The sequence below is a fragment of the Onychostruthus taczanowskii genome, unplaced genomic scaffold, assembly GCF_017590055.1.
Source record: "Onychostruthus taczanowskii isolate IOZ18803 unplaced genomic scaffold, ASM1759005v1 scaffold191, whole genome shotgun sequence".
Classification (NCBI taxonomy): domain Eukaryota; kingdom Metazoa; phylum Chordata; class Aves; order Passeriformes; family Passeridae; genus Onychostruthus; species Onychostruthus taczanowskii.
Genome location: NW_024499140.1, coordinates 195,285 through 209,972, shown reverse-complemented (window position 1 = coordinate 209,972; position 14,688 = coordinate 195,285). Strand labels below are relative to the sequence as shown.

Genomic DNA, 14,688 nt, shown 5'->3' with positions numbered 1-14,688 from the left:
TGTTCTGAGCACCAGGGCACTGCAAGCAACACAGCAGCTGTTACATATTCAAGGATGAAATTCCAATAATAGTATGCTACATAATCTCTGGATAAATATTTGTGCTTGTGAAGGTTAAGTGACTTGGAGTACTATAAACTCCAGCGTTTGGGGCAGGCCACTGCAATTTAAGCCTTCTTGCAGTGACCTAACTATGACCTCTTTCCCAGTCTAGGGGCAGAGTAATTGCTGCTGGAAAAAAAATTAGGAGTGGCTCTTGAGGCCTCTGCTGAGCAGTAATTTAGTGCACAGAGCACATCAAATGTTGCTTGATCCCAGTTGTTCATCTTGGACCTACTTCTCATGTCTAACACTGCTTAAACTTCTTGAAACTTCTCCCAGTGTCCCTTCATTCACAAACCCTGCATGATGTTGTCTCTCCATTGGCATAAAAGAGTGAAAGCCTCTTGCAGGTGACAAGCAGCATATCACAAGCTGGTGTTTGGTGTTTCATTTGTGTGGTTATCCTTTTTTAATCTGAAGGCACAGCATCAAGATTGTGATGTGTTTAACTTGCTTCAGAAATTCAAGTGAAACAATAGGCCAGATTGCTACAACATTTGTAGAAGTTGGGTCCCATTAGGATCTGTAGTTCAGGGCCTCTCAGCATTCATGAAGCAAAAATACCACCCAAACAGGCAAAGCTGTGGGTTTAATGAACTCAGCAGAGGTGGGACTCATTCCAACTATTTAACATAAGTTGTTTTTTTTTCAAAAAGTTGTGTAATTCCTCATTTGCTTTCTAAGCTACATTCCAGAGGGATAACACGTATAGCCTTATTTATTTTTCTCCATCTCAGTAATGCCATTATTTCCTACCTAAAACCAGAGAACAAAACTCCATTCAGTACAACTGATGGGTTCCTTTACACTCCTACCTGTTGCTAGTGCATTAGGAATGACCCCATCCATGCCAGATAGAAGAACAGTCAAAAATGATGTGTCTCATTTTAATCCAAGCTGGGAGGACATATTTCACTTGCTGCTGTGAAGCACTGGAATGATATTTAGACTCCTGACTTCTACTGAGAAGACAGAATGCACCCTTGGCCTGTCAGAAGCAAACCACCCTAAATCAGGGTCCTGTTGCCTTAGGACAAGTAGAATTAAAGAAACACATCACCAAAGCCACATCTTAAAGTCAGTTTATTTGTCTACCATTCCACCGTGGTGGGTAGCTGTTGTCAATACTTGCTGTTATCTTTGGAGCAAGAACATCATTAGCAGGTTTACTGCGTACTAATGCCATGTTGACGATTGTTTATTTTAGCTGGCAGCTGATATCTAAAAGAATGGCTTAAGGACAAAACTATACATTTCAGTCTGAGGAACTCATTAATGATACTTTAATCCACAGAAGTTTTAGGTTTTATTTTCCTTTACTCGGCACTGGGAAATTTTTTTTCTTGACTTGTCCTCTCTGAACTTGCCGAGCACGAGTTCCAAATCCCAGAGACTGCACTGATTCTGTTAAGTACTTTTGGCCAGGAGAGATGCACAGCATCACCAACAGTTTAGCATCACCTCCTAAAAGCAAGGGAAAGACAAAACATACTTATTTACCTCATTATTTGCAGTAAGTTATACATTGTTACCATACTGATCTACACAACATGAGCACAGGTTACCATTGCTTTCATGAAGCAGAAGACTGCTCCTGAAAAGGGCTGTTGAAACAGACAGCTCCTTCATGGGGAGTCTGTATCTAACAATATGGTATTTGCCCCCAAGTGTTTCACAATTTGTAATGTTAAGATTTTTTTCCCCTATTAGCTTCATTAGTTAATCATCATGTATGTTATGGCTCTGGACACTTATTTAAGTTCTGTCAAATATTTGTAAATTTTGAGTAATGGCAAAATGGCTTGTGTGACAATAAAACAAAACAGACTTTAAGTTTATAGACAATGATTAAACAAAGGAAGAAATGGCCATTTTCAACACTTGACCAAAGTCATATGACAGTCTTAGTTAAAATCAGGCTGAGTGCCCGTACAACACAGCTCTCACTTCTCTTTTTGCCTTTCCCTTTTCACAGTAGGGACTCCAGTACAAGCAAAAATCAAAGCTTAAGCAAAAAATTAATAGTATTTCAGAAACTCTGAAGAACTGTTACCTCATTCACTGTCAATGCCTTGAACTGGAGATTAAAAGCATAAGGGCTAATTTTTTCTGGATGAAGACAAATGAACTAATGTACTACACATATGGACACAAATCTGACATTACTGCAGGCATAACACTTGCTTTAAAACTGCTTCTGAATTGATGAGGAGCTAAAAGTGACCCCAACACAAAAGGAAATTGTAGCACAGTGCCATGTCCTGTCTTCCTCCTTTGTATAGCTGCTGCAGGGCGCAATGTTAAGGAATGTGCAAGCAGGTGATTATATCCTGTAGTAATAAAGATTGAAGTTTTACTTTTAAACTGTACTTGACATGAAACACTAGTGAAATTCAATTTTTACCCTTTATATGATCATATTGAGATGTTGTTCTTCAACTGAGCTTTGGCAACAGCAAGGTTTAGCCTGATTCAGGAGTTCAGAACTGTCACTGTGTGCTCACACTCTCCTGAGCCAGGGTCTTTGAAATAGAGGGCACATTCACGCAGAGTATAAGATCATCTTCTAGTTTTACACAGCAAAGGAGAGGAAAAATCAGGAGAAGAAATCTATATTGTTGAACAAGAGTCAGAATAATCCCTCACCTACAGAGTCCTGAAGCAGATGTGTAAGTTTGCTGTTCCGATATGGGACGTGAGCTCGCTGCTCTGCTATTGCTCCCAGAACATCGGCCAGGGCAGACAGGCTGCGGTTAATGAAGGAGGTCTCTCTCAGTGCTGCTCCTGTCACTCCAGACATACCTGGTACAGTGTAGAAAAAGGCACCGCTAACACTAAGCACATCTGCATCAAAACTGTAATGTGGAGGAAAAGTTGAAGAAGATTCCATGTCTACAGATGGTCCAAAGCATCTCATGTTGAAGTTGATCTCTGCAGATGTACAATGCATTTTTTGCTCCATAGGTATTAAGAACAAGGAACCAAGAAAGTTTAGATCAGACAACACTACTTTTGAAAACATGAGTCCACAATGGTCCCAAAGAGAAGCCTGGTTTTTTCCACCATTTTTTTATAATAGTTAGCTGCCCCATTTGTATCCCTTTGGAAAAAGAGACAAGACACTGATGGCATAAGCTGCAGAGAGAAAACTGTACAACAGCCACAGTGTGAAGTGTTTGTGTTCACCAAAGCCTGTGGAGTGGTGTTTTATGGCATGATTTGCTGTAAGGAAATGGATAAAAGAAAATGGTGCCCTTCTGCCACCCACCCAGCATGTTTGTATATAGCTATGCTGCCCCTGAGCAACACAGTAAAGGTTTGGTTTATGCAACACATTGCACCAATTCAAAGAGGTGCTGCAAGCTCAACTCTTTGATCAGTCTGGATGAGGGTGCAGTTAAGAGTAATGAATTCCTGCTGTCCTTACCTTTGCCATTTGGGGAAGAGAAATTTGCTATTAGCATTTAGCATCATATTATTCAAATTCAAGCTTTCTTGAGGATAGTGGATGAGGTACAGATAAACCCTCAGTCACTTCTTACCCAGAGCACGTGATCCACGTGCAGATCTGATGACAGTGGGATCAGATGGGGCCAACATCTTCCTCTACTGCCTACTCTCCTATCTCTAGACAGGTTCAGGGCGTGGCTAGAGATCTTGTTTTCCCCTCAGGCCAGCTTTGTCTAGCAAAGGGAAGCTCAAGAGGAAAATGTGAAAAGTACAGTAATAGCAAAAACCTCAGGAGTCTGGACAGAGAGGGCTGTAACTGTGGGAAAGGATGAGGTTGGAGTGGTAGAATCTCCAGTTGTCAGAGAGAGACAGAGCAAAACAGTTTGAAAGACCCTGCCAAAGGGTGGATAACAATCCAAGATAGGATGAATCTCCAGGTAACTTTACTGGGGTCATTATATGCTTGTATATCAAGGAAAAGCGGACTCCTTGGATAACAGTTATTCCCCTAAAGGAGAAAACTGCAAATAGGGGAGGGGGTACATGTTTAAACAGCTGATTATCTGCATTTGGTTAGATGAACTTTGACAAAGCATTTAGCTGAGTTTTCAAAGTGAAACACAGTTCCTAAAAAGGGACAAGTTGGCTTGTAAATGCTGCAAATTACCCAGGCCAGCTGTAAAGCTGTAAAGCCAACAGGGCTGGGTGCTGACATGTGTGAGAAGCTTGGGGTACTGCTGCTCACTTAGATTTGCCCACATTTAAAACAATTACGAGTTAACACTGCCCTCACTTTCAGCAGAGTACATCTGATGGATGCACATCTGATGGCAGAGGTCAGTCTGCCACTAACTAACTCATCTACCACTGATGTGAGCACAACTCTTCTGGCTTCACTGGAGGATCTGGCCTGCCAAGCTCCAAACTGAGGAAATGCTTGTCCTGGTTTAACTGAGAGAACAAACACACGCCCTGTTGCTCAATTACATGTTTTCAGCATTTAGAGCAAATGAAAAAATAATGTATTATATTAGGTTTCTCTGAAGAACAAAAGTTTAACAGAGAGCAACAGCAAGAATTCTTGGCAGTAAAGTAAAAGACTCTTTCATAATACTAGTTCACTTTTCAAAACATTATTTCTGGAATGATACATTTGGCTGCATAATAAGAAACTTCTTGGTAAGAAAGTTTGTCCTTTAGGAAATAATCAAGTTTTTCAAATTATTGTGTGCTTAGAGGAGGCAGGAGGAAAATGCTTTGAAGAAACAATGAAAACAATATTATCTTTTCAACACTAATTTCCTCCAAGACTTTTTCCACAATAAAGCAGAAAAATCCACACATGGTGATATCAATCGTTATAGATAATTGTAATATTTAAATAATTTATGCCCTTTAAACATTTCTGTACCAAAGACATGCTAATTTTCAGAACAGAAAAACAGGCCTAATAAAAGCAGTCTGAACAAATAGTGTATCTATTATATGGTCCTGGGCTTATTTCAAGCTTATGCAGTCATACTTTGAGTTAAACTATACCAGTGTAAAACCAGATCAATCAGCCCTCAAAATTTTGTTTATGCCAAGAGCTGTGGGTTCAAACTCCCCCTGTGAACAGCATGTATCCCTCCATAAAGAACTAAGGCATTTATTGCAATCTAGATCCATGAAGATCCATGCCCACGAACAGACATGATTTCTTACCAACACACTCGCTCCCAGCCAGGTCCACCAGCTGCAGTCTCGTTTTGACTTGCTTCATTTTCTCAGTTGCTTCAAGCTGCACTGGTGAAGAGGCTCTGGAAGAAGAGGTGGATTTATTGTCTCTCATTTTTTGTGGAAAGGTGAAGGAAGCCTCTTTATTTAGTCTCTGACTGGTTTGTTCATCTTCCCATAAAGTACCTGATTAATGGAAGAATCAAAAGAGAGCTTCTCACTGACACGGAAAATTGAGATGGGGAAAAAATGGGTTATCAATAGGGGAATGTACAGTATCTGCTGCTTCAGGCTGTTCTAACAGAAGCAATGTACAAGCTAGAACCCATGGCACAGGCAGGATGAATGACTTTTTCTATCTTATTTAAAGTTTTACTCATCAAATTGATTGTACCAGCTGGTAACAAGCTTTGGTGTAGATTGTGTTGCATCCAATAACCCCATTGTTGACACATCTGTGTGGAAAACAAGAAATTGGAGTCCAGTAAGGACTTTAAAGAGGCTTTTTTTTTTTTTAAGTTTTAGACTGATTGAAACCAAAGTGCAATTTTGGATGCTAGGGAGCCGTAGGCTCTGAAAACAGATTCTATGTATTTGAAACATCACCTGCTGATGCTCTGGAAAAAAAAAAAAAAAACCAACAAAAAAAACCCAAAAAAAACCACACAAAAAACCCAAAAAAACCCTTATCCTGCCTCTTCTATTTTGTCCTTTGCTGCTACTCCCCAGCCCTCATATCCCACTGCAAGATCTCCACATGATGAGGTATTAGCCTCAATAGTGTTATTTGTTATTCCCACTTGTTCAGGTTGGTTACCTACTAGTATCATTCCTCAGCAGAAGCATTTGGCTTTCTCTCTTTGCTGGGAAGGAAGACATATACTGTCTGGGAAAGCTGCTTTCACATTAGCTTAGCAGGAATATATGCAAAATGGATTTCCCAAAGCAGTTGTTTTGGTTTTTTTTTCTCTTAGTGTTTTGGTTTTCATCTATCTCTTTCTTTCTGTCTCTGAAAGAACAAAAGAATAAAAGGCACATATTCTGCTACACGTCATAGAGACAACAGACCTCCTTGGGTGCTTACAGAGTTCTAGTTGGAATAGTAGAAAGTTTCCAACTGCAAAACTTGATTAAGGAGCAGACTGACTTGCACTACAGAGCTCTGTACTTCTCCAAGTAGGCTGCTGCTAAATCCTGAGCCAGATCTTCACAGTGTAGGCAGAGCAGCTGTGTTGGCTTACACAGAATAAATGGCTTCAGGCCATACAGTGTCAAACTAAGTGTTCCCACTCCTCTTCAGTTTTAGACAATGAAATTAAGAAACAGCTCGCCTCAAACAACAGATAATACTGATCAAAATGCTCAAATGCCTTAATCAAACCTGAAAAAGTGCTGGCTTGTCAACCATGGCTTTAGGTGCAGAACTCATCTCAGACTTTACAACTTTTTCTTTAGTGACTAAGGTATCTGACGTTGAGATATTTGACAATGGCACCTGGCTTTTAAATCGGGATCCTTTCCTTTTAAACAAGTCAGGCTGTGCTGTCACACACTGCTGGAGTGAGGTGCCAGCTGCAGCGCTGCTCTCTCCGTTTCATTACAGTACACATCTTCTACTTGCTGTGAATCAAAAGCCAGAGTCTGCATTCAACAACAATTAGACATTTCTGCAGAGCTTCGCACTGTGCCAGGCAACATGGCACAGTGGGGTGGCTGCAATTAGAAGTGGCAAATGGAATTCTGGACCAGACAAGATGGCTGCTGTGCTAATGGTGCAAGCACTGAGTTTTAAAAAGTACCATCAGTTCAACTGACAAGAATCTGGAGCTGACTAGAGTTAACATTGGGAATGCTGGAGCTGCAACTTATAAAACAATTGTGTATTTTGGCAAGGCCCATAGGTAAGAGAGGGCACTGTTCGTTCTGCTAGTCTGTTGGTTTAATTTCTGATAGCAGTCTAAGGGAAAAAATGTTAAATATTTCCCATTTTCTAAAATATTTCCCACTTTCATATTGTTGTTGCAGAGTATGAAGGAGATGGACCACAGCACTGAAAGCAGAGAGCCTAATTATAGCATGAGCAAAAGTAAACAAAGTTGCCCCCAAGAGCCCCAAAAAAGAGTTGTTCCTTAACTAATAAACTCTAAGTATTGGTGTGGTAGTGGAAAGCAGAACTATCAATGTTGCCATAGTAAACAGGACAAGTATTTCGTCTTTTCATACAGTGGCCTATTATTAACAGTTCAAAAGATTCTGAATTTAAAGGACGTTTTTGCAGGGCAGAAAGTAAATAAATTTAATTCTTTCTCAACCAAAAGCATGTGACGGTGCCTAAAATTTATGGTTAGCTTAACCACAAACTTTGTAGGACATGTAATTATTCATTCTAAGTGATTTAACTACTTTATTTGACAACTTTATTTGTATGTACCTTATCAAGGTCTTTACTGTCTTATACCTTATCTTATGGCTTTCTGATAACACTTATTCATTAATTGCCTCATGCAACATAACTTCAACAACTCTGGAAGTCAAGGCATGTAAAGAAAAGTGCTAATATTTTGTGAAACTGAAAGTTCGAGTAGCATTCAAACATGAAAATGGTCTGTTATTTAAGAAGGAACGTAGAAGTTAAAAAAATGGAAAAGAACTGAGGGAATGTATGAAACATTGGAACAAGGAAGAAAAAGCAATATGAAAACCTCCCAGTCCACAGACTGTTTTTCTTAAAAACAACTGGTTCCAGATGTATTTTAGTAACATCCTACTTACCAAAGTTATCTCCAAAGACAACTGTGGTTATGGTCAATGTCACTACCAGATGAGAACGAGAGGAATGAGCATGCACCAGTGTTGGGTGTGTGACTCTCAGCTGTAGGCCTTTGTTGACTAAATGCAAAAATTCAGATGCATTTGCAACCGTCCTAAGAAGTAAAGAAACAGAAAGGATATTTAACTGACTTACAGGAAAAATCACACAAGAAAGCTGACAACTTGAATGAGAACCTCAGCATTTCCATTTCCTGCTCTTCTCCTTATACTCTCAGTTTTGAGCTGCACAGACTTTTTCAGGTGGGATAAAGATGAAAATTCAAGCCAAAAGCTGTGATGTAGTCCTGAAAGTGCTGCAGAAGTGCCCTGCCAGCCTTGCAGGTGCAGAGGTACTATAGCTGAGCTCTTGAAGCAACAGACATTTCTATACCTCCACACTTTGGAAGAAAAGACAAAGGTTTAGACATTGCTGGAATCTCTGGTCTTACAGAAGTAGATTTCTCCAATTTATGCTGAGGTAGCTCATTTTCTTAGGTTAGAATTAGGTAAAACCCCCCAAAATTTCTCTGGGCCTCTGGAAGTCATATTTCACATTTGGAATTAAATCCGGAATCCCTGGAAAAAAGTCCAGTTCCACTGTTCAGTGAGCACAACATCAGAATAAATAGATGTGAATTTCTACAGACCATTTATCTCATACTGTTTTCTGTTGTCTGTTTTCTTTTCCTGTTAAAGAAAGTACTGCAAATATGATCAATCCGAGGCCAAGGACCTAGCACACACAGTGGAATAAATACAGAAAATGAAATAAACTAGTTAGGTAAAGAAACAACCCACTATGATTTTCCTTATGTTTGCAATGTTGAAAACAAATGAGATAAGAGTGCCTACCCTCACCGTGTTGCCTTCTTCAATAATCATTGAAGGTAGAACACCTAAACAGCTGTTTTTAGGTGGGGGTATAAATTATGACTGTATATCGTAGCCTGGTCACTGAATGCTCTGTAACAGCACAACCATTAATAATTCTTATGACAGGCCAAAGGCTTGGTTCCACAATGCTGCAGTCAGCAGCAGCTAGCATGTGATAAAAAGCAATGACTCTAAGACTTAGATTTGGCTGATTTCAGTAGAAGTCAGACCAGGCACAAACTTATTTTATGCTAAGAGCCACACTTGAAGAGTTTAGAGACAGAAGAACACAAGAAAACAAACTAAACTAAAATAATTTCCTCAAAAAACAAAGCAAGGGCATCTGAAGCACAGAAAAGCATTTGGCCACACCATATCTATAGATACTTAGGAGAAGCAGCCATCTAAGTGCAGTTCCCTGTGTATCCAGGGCTGCATGAGATAAACAATCACTATAGACTTCCCCTATCAATCCTGAGCCACACATGACAGCCTCCACGGTAGCCACCTCTGGGCAGCCACCAGGGATGTCTCCTGCTTGTTTGACCTGGTACCAGCAGAGAACCAGTGGCTCCAGTTCCTACAATGGGGTGATCTAACTATTACCCCACACATCCAAGGAGGCACACCTCCTGCCTTCCCAAGCCTTCAACTTCATCTTGCAGTGGCTAGTCAGCCAGGACTGAAAGGCCTGAGGGGGAAGCAGCCTTGGCTAGGATGCAGCACCAGGCTGTTGGCTTCTGCAAGCTGCTGCTGTGAGCTGGCAAAGGGTCAGTGCTCTAAGCTGCTCCCCTTCATTTGCCATGGAAAACAGGGTTCAGAATGTGCTGTCAATGCTGGTCACCTACTGGAAGATAAGGAAGCTGTAGCTGGCTTTGAAGACAAGCAACATCCCCACCCCAGTGTGGCAAGTGTGGCACAGTAGCTCCTCCATAGGACTGACAGCAATAGTATTTTATTTTTTAATAGTATGTTAGTATAATCTCTACAACTTCATCATGCTTTATGTGCCACATGTTCCATGACCAGATTCTACAAAGAGAAGCCCTGTTGCAGTTATGTTAAAAATTTGATGCTGAAAGTTCTCCAAAGTCAACCAAGCTATAAAAGAAGAAAGAGACTGAGGTTTTCATGATTCAGTAAGATGAACATGTTAGCAGGAAAGAGACTACTGTACTTTAGTGGATATATGGAGAAGCAAATGAGACCCAGCAGGCCAATATATTCTAGATGAAATATTATCATAAATGAGGATATGTTTTTATTCAAAGCACCAGCTGTTTACTTTAGATTTCAGGCAGCTGGGTGGCCTCATTCAATGGTTCCTTTACTTTGTTTGGGTTTGTTTTTTCTTATTAACCTTTCTATGTAATTATTAATGTACCCTGTTTATGATTTGGACTTTTTTCACTGCTTGCATTGTAATTGAGATACAAGTCCATATTTTTATTTATGTTTGCATTAGCATTTAATATTAACTGATGGAGATAAGTGGCTTTTTAGAGTTTTAGTTCAAGGCACCAGGTTCCTTTGCCATAAATTAAAATTTACAGAAATAAACAGAGCAGCCATTTTATTAACTAGAGGGACAAATGAAACCTTATTGAATCTTCTCTTTTTTTGTCTCTATGCCACAAGTCCCATTGCTTCTCGCCTCTCCCCTTCCCAAAACCTATGAAAAGAGATGGGTCACCCACTAACTATGCAAAGCTCCCTGGGAAAGTGGAACAGGCATTTTTCAGGAATAAAATTATGCCAGGCCAGCATCTTAGTTATTGAAATACCATAATTAAAAACTGCTTGGAGGTTTTGATGGAAACAGGAAAAGTTCGACTCCCAGCATGTCCACACTACATGCACCCGTCTTCACTTTTTAAGTCATACGGCTCCTTTCCTGTCTAGTCAAAGGAAAAAGATTAGCTCCTCCAAGAAAGATTCAGCACACACAGGTTAAGTTCTGCTCCCAGACTCTTCTGGAGTTTTTCATTCCCTTGACAGCAGAGCCTTAACTAGATACTAAAATCTGGAGTAGTCACAGTTGGGAAATACAAGAATAGAGACATAGAGAAACCCACTAGTCAGCATAATACAGACAGAATGGGCAAAAGGATTCATCACTTTAAGCTCCAGTCACTTTTCATTCATTCCATGTTCTTAGGGAGCATGCAGAGTGCAATCAAGCTTGCAGAATTTCTACGGAAATTGTATTTAACCTCAAGACCAAAGAGCAGGCAAACCCCAGATGCAAATGTTAATACTTCTGAAAATATTGCAGTGCTTATTGCTTCATAGAAAGAAAGGAGAGTCCTATAGCTCCTACAGTGAAGAAAATTACTTGACAATTTCTCTGGGCTCCTACTTTTCTCAACAAATGTGTACCACTAGGTAGAGTAAAAGTACATTTGCAGAATCCTCAAGTACATTCTTGTACTTTTATCAAAGCTTACTGGGAATAGCATTAAATCCACATAAACAAACTACTGGTCTGCTTATGTGACTAAGCCCCATAGGACAAAATTATCTCCACTGATGGTGCATTTTATTTAATTGGCATGGGATGCATTTCATATCTGACTTCTAATTCCCCTTGGAAAAGTAGAGATTAGACCATGACAAGAATTATTATAGAGAAGCAAAGAAAAACATCACATTTCCTCAGAAACATAGTAAACACTAATGCTGTTCTAAATATTTCAATAGAGCAAGATATTTCTTTTCCCAAATGTTATTTACTCAAGGAGCAAGACACTTCTTTATGTCACATCTCAATAATGCACATGCTCCCTTCTGGAATCTGTTTTCATGCTGGGTGCTCACAGAGAGATGTCCAGTTTAATTCCACTGGATACCATCACCTCTCTGGTGCCACTAGTACTGTTTATCCTAATTTTATTTTTTTCCTAGCTAATGTTGATACTACTAGTGTAAGGCCCAAAGAAAGGCCAAAAATGGAGAAAGGTCTAGAGAGGAAGCCACATAAGCAGAAGCTGAGGTGACTTGGTCTGTTCAGCCTGGAGGAGAGGAGACTATGTTGAGACCTCATTGCAGTTACAACTTCCTTGTGAGGGGAAGCAGAGAGGCAGGAATCAACCTCTTCTCCCTGGTGACCTGAGGGAACAGCCAGAAGTTGTGTCAGGGGAGGTTTACATTGGATATTAGGAAAAGGTTCTTCACCCAGAGGGTGGCTAGGTACTAGAATGGGATTCTTGGGGCTGTCCTGTGCAGGGCCAGGAGCTGGACTCAATGATCTTGTGGGCCCCTTCTCACTCAGGAAATTCTATGATAAACGATACAGCCATTACCAAAATGAAGCATCTGAAACAGATTCCCTCTTGGGAATGGATGAAATTTTATGAACATATGATTTTTAACATCTAATTACCCAAGGTAAGTTTTTTATATATAACAAGAAAGCACTGTGTGTTTGCTTTGTATGCCACACTTACATAATGTCAAGAATAATTCCCATGAGTACTAAAACAAATCTTCATAATGCTCAGTAAGCAAAAGAAGGCCTTTAAGTATAACTGTAGCCTTAAATACCGTAGCTCTCCCTACACTGTCAAGTTGTGTAAATAAGGATCAAACCTGGCATACACCAATGCTGGAGAGGGACATCTTAAAAGTGAATGGTGAGAAGCTTTGCTGCTTAGCTTCTAGTTTGAAGAATCTTGATTTTCAAGACCTACCAGTTCAAATGCCAACATAACAATTCCAGCTTTAACACCTCCAGTTACAAAAACAGAACATTAAGTAATATTAAGATGGGTATTTGTATTAAAATATCACTTAAAATCTTATTCTAATTTTTTGTAACTCCAATGCATAAAGGGAAAGGTACCACTCTACAGCTGCTTAACTATTTGCAATTGGTAAGTAAATTTCTATTATAATCTGTAAATTTTATAATTCAATGAGACTGGATAGAAAGTGATTTGTGACTAGATTATCCCTTCTTCTTCTGCAGCTGACAAGATGCCATAGATCCAGCAACAACAACATATGCAGCAATCTCCAGGCATTCTGAATGGAAGGCACTTAACACAGGAGTATAACTCAAAGTAATTGTACACTTATTTCTGGAAGTATTTTGACATTTGCAGCCAACTGCAGTCTAATAGACTAAGCTAACAGAAACAGAACTGTTCTTTTGCATATGGTAAGGACTTATTGTTTAGAAGCAATCTGGTGCCTGTAATGCAATATTGTGACAGCTCTACACAGCATTAACACCAGACAGTGTTTAGATTGTAGGAGCAAGCCATGTACTCACTCATGCGTCAGCAATGGCACATCACTCTTCCCTTCTCTGGTTGTGACAACATCACGCTTGACGCCAAACACTTTTCCACAACTGTCTTTGGCCAGAAGATCAAAAATTTCATTATTATACACTTCTACAACAGAAACCTCAACCCAGTAACTTCCTGGTGGCTTTTCTGAAATAAGCCTGGCAAATAAAAAAAGAGAAAAAAAATTGAAGAAAAACGTCCAAAAAGTTGAAGTCAAACCCCAAATGAATAATCTGTAAATAGAGATCTATTCTTTAATTGCAATATAATTACAATCTGATAAAAGCATTTACTAAGTATCTGCAGCCGTGGAATTGCCTCATCCATATGCTAATGTTAACTTGAAGACTCAGAATATACAGTTTATTTATACTTGAGGAAGTAAATAGAATTTAATTTTCCAAACAACTGTGCCAGCTTGTTTTTTCCACTAGCCTCCCACCTCAGGATTTTTTAATACCATTTCTCTGCTGGCAGTTATTGCACTCAGAGTTCAGAGTATAAAATCTGGCAGAGTGCAAGCAATGAACAGAGATGGGAAACTGTATCTGGAAGAAGCTATCTGTTCACAGCCTGAAAAAATCCATAAATTAAGGGCTTCTCTATTCAGGAGAGTATTTACAGTTAGACAGTTATTCTCATACAAAACTGGTTCTTTGATTTAGCTTATACCCTTCTCCAAAACAAACAGGCTTAGCTGGAAAAACTTCTAATGACTCTTCTACTATAACACAGCAGCATATCAGTTCAATTCTGTATTAGGTTCAACTGAAAAAAAATCTAAGAATCCTTAAAACAAGTACAGATTGTAGTTAAAAATTCTACTATCCTTCTTCCTTGGGACTGGGTTCTAATCTGAATTCTCTTCATCTATTCCAGTTGTCAAGTTTCACAGAACTTTTCAGAACTTAATTATCTTTTGGTCTCCCACAACTATGGTTGAAACATTTTCAGAAGTTTAATTAGAGTCTGAAAGCCAGATGGACAGATAACAGACAGTAAAACTGCATCATCTTATTGTCTTAGAAAATTGGATAAAGCAGGAGAGAGACTAGAAATCTATATGAAACTTCAAATATCAAATGATGGTCAGAGAAGTATAAATATTAACCATTTTGAAGCTGAAATCTGTAATGATAAATACACTACAAATATTATTTCATCCTTTCTATACAGTTTAAAGTGACTGCCACTGACAGCAAGCTTTTACTTAGTTTTTACCTGAACACTTCTTGAGTAGCTCGAGGAATAATTCCAAGTTCTGATTCCTCTTCTATGGTGAATGCTAAGTTCCCCTCTAACTGTGGTCCCAACATTGTGTATGTCTTCCCACTTCCAGTTTGCCCATAAGCCATGATACACACATTGTACCTGAAAAATACAAGTGCTGTAATTTATTTTGCCATTACCAAATGTCTCTATTAGGTGGCAAGTCAAACTTCAA

The 14,688-nt window shown here is 39.3% G+C and overlaps 1 protein-coding gene across 1 annotated transcript in view; it reads right to left on the bottom strand.

Annotated features, from left to right (window-relative positions):
• Positions 1–1,225: 1,225 nt before the first annotated feature.
• Positions 1,226–14,688, bottom strand: part of KIF25 (kinesin family member 25) — a 41,765-nt gene continuing 28,302 nt past the window's right edge. The window contains exons 10-15 of the mRNA XM_041402073.1: positions 14,466–14,615; positions 13,226–13,402; positions 8,041–8,192; positions 5,257–5,454; positions 2,749–2,904; positions 1,226–1,566 (exon numbers count right to left, since the gene is read on the bottom strand). Coding sequence (XP_041258007.1) covers positions 1,409–1,566; positions 2,749–2,904; positions 5,257–5,454; positions 8,041–8,192; positions 13,226–13,402; positions 14,466–14,615 — 991 coding nt within the window. The 3' untranslated portion in view covers positions 1,226–1,408. The remainder of the gene's footprint in view (positions 1,567–2,748; positions 2,905–5,256; positions 5,455–8,040; positions 8,193–13,225; positions 13,403–14,465; positions 14,616–14,688) is intronic.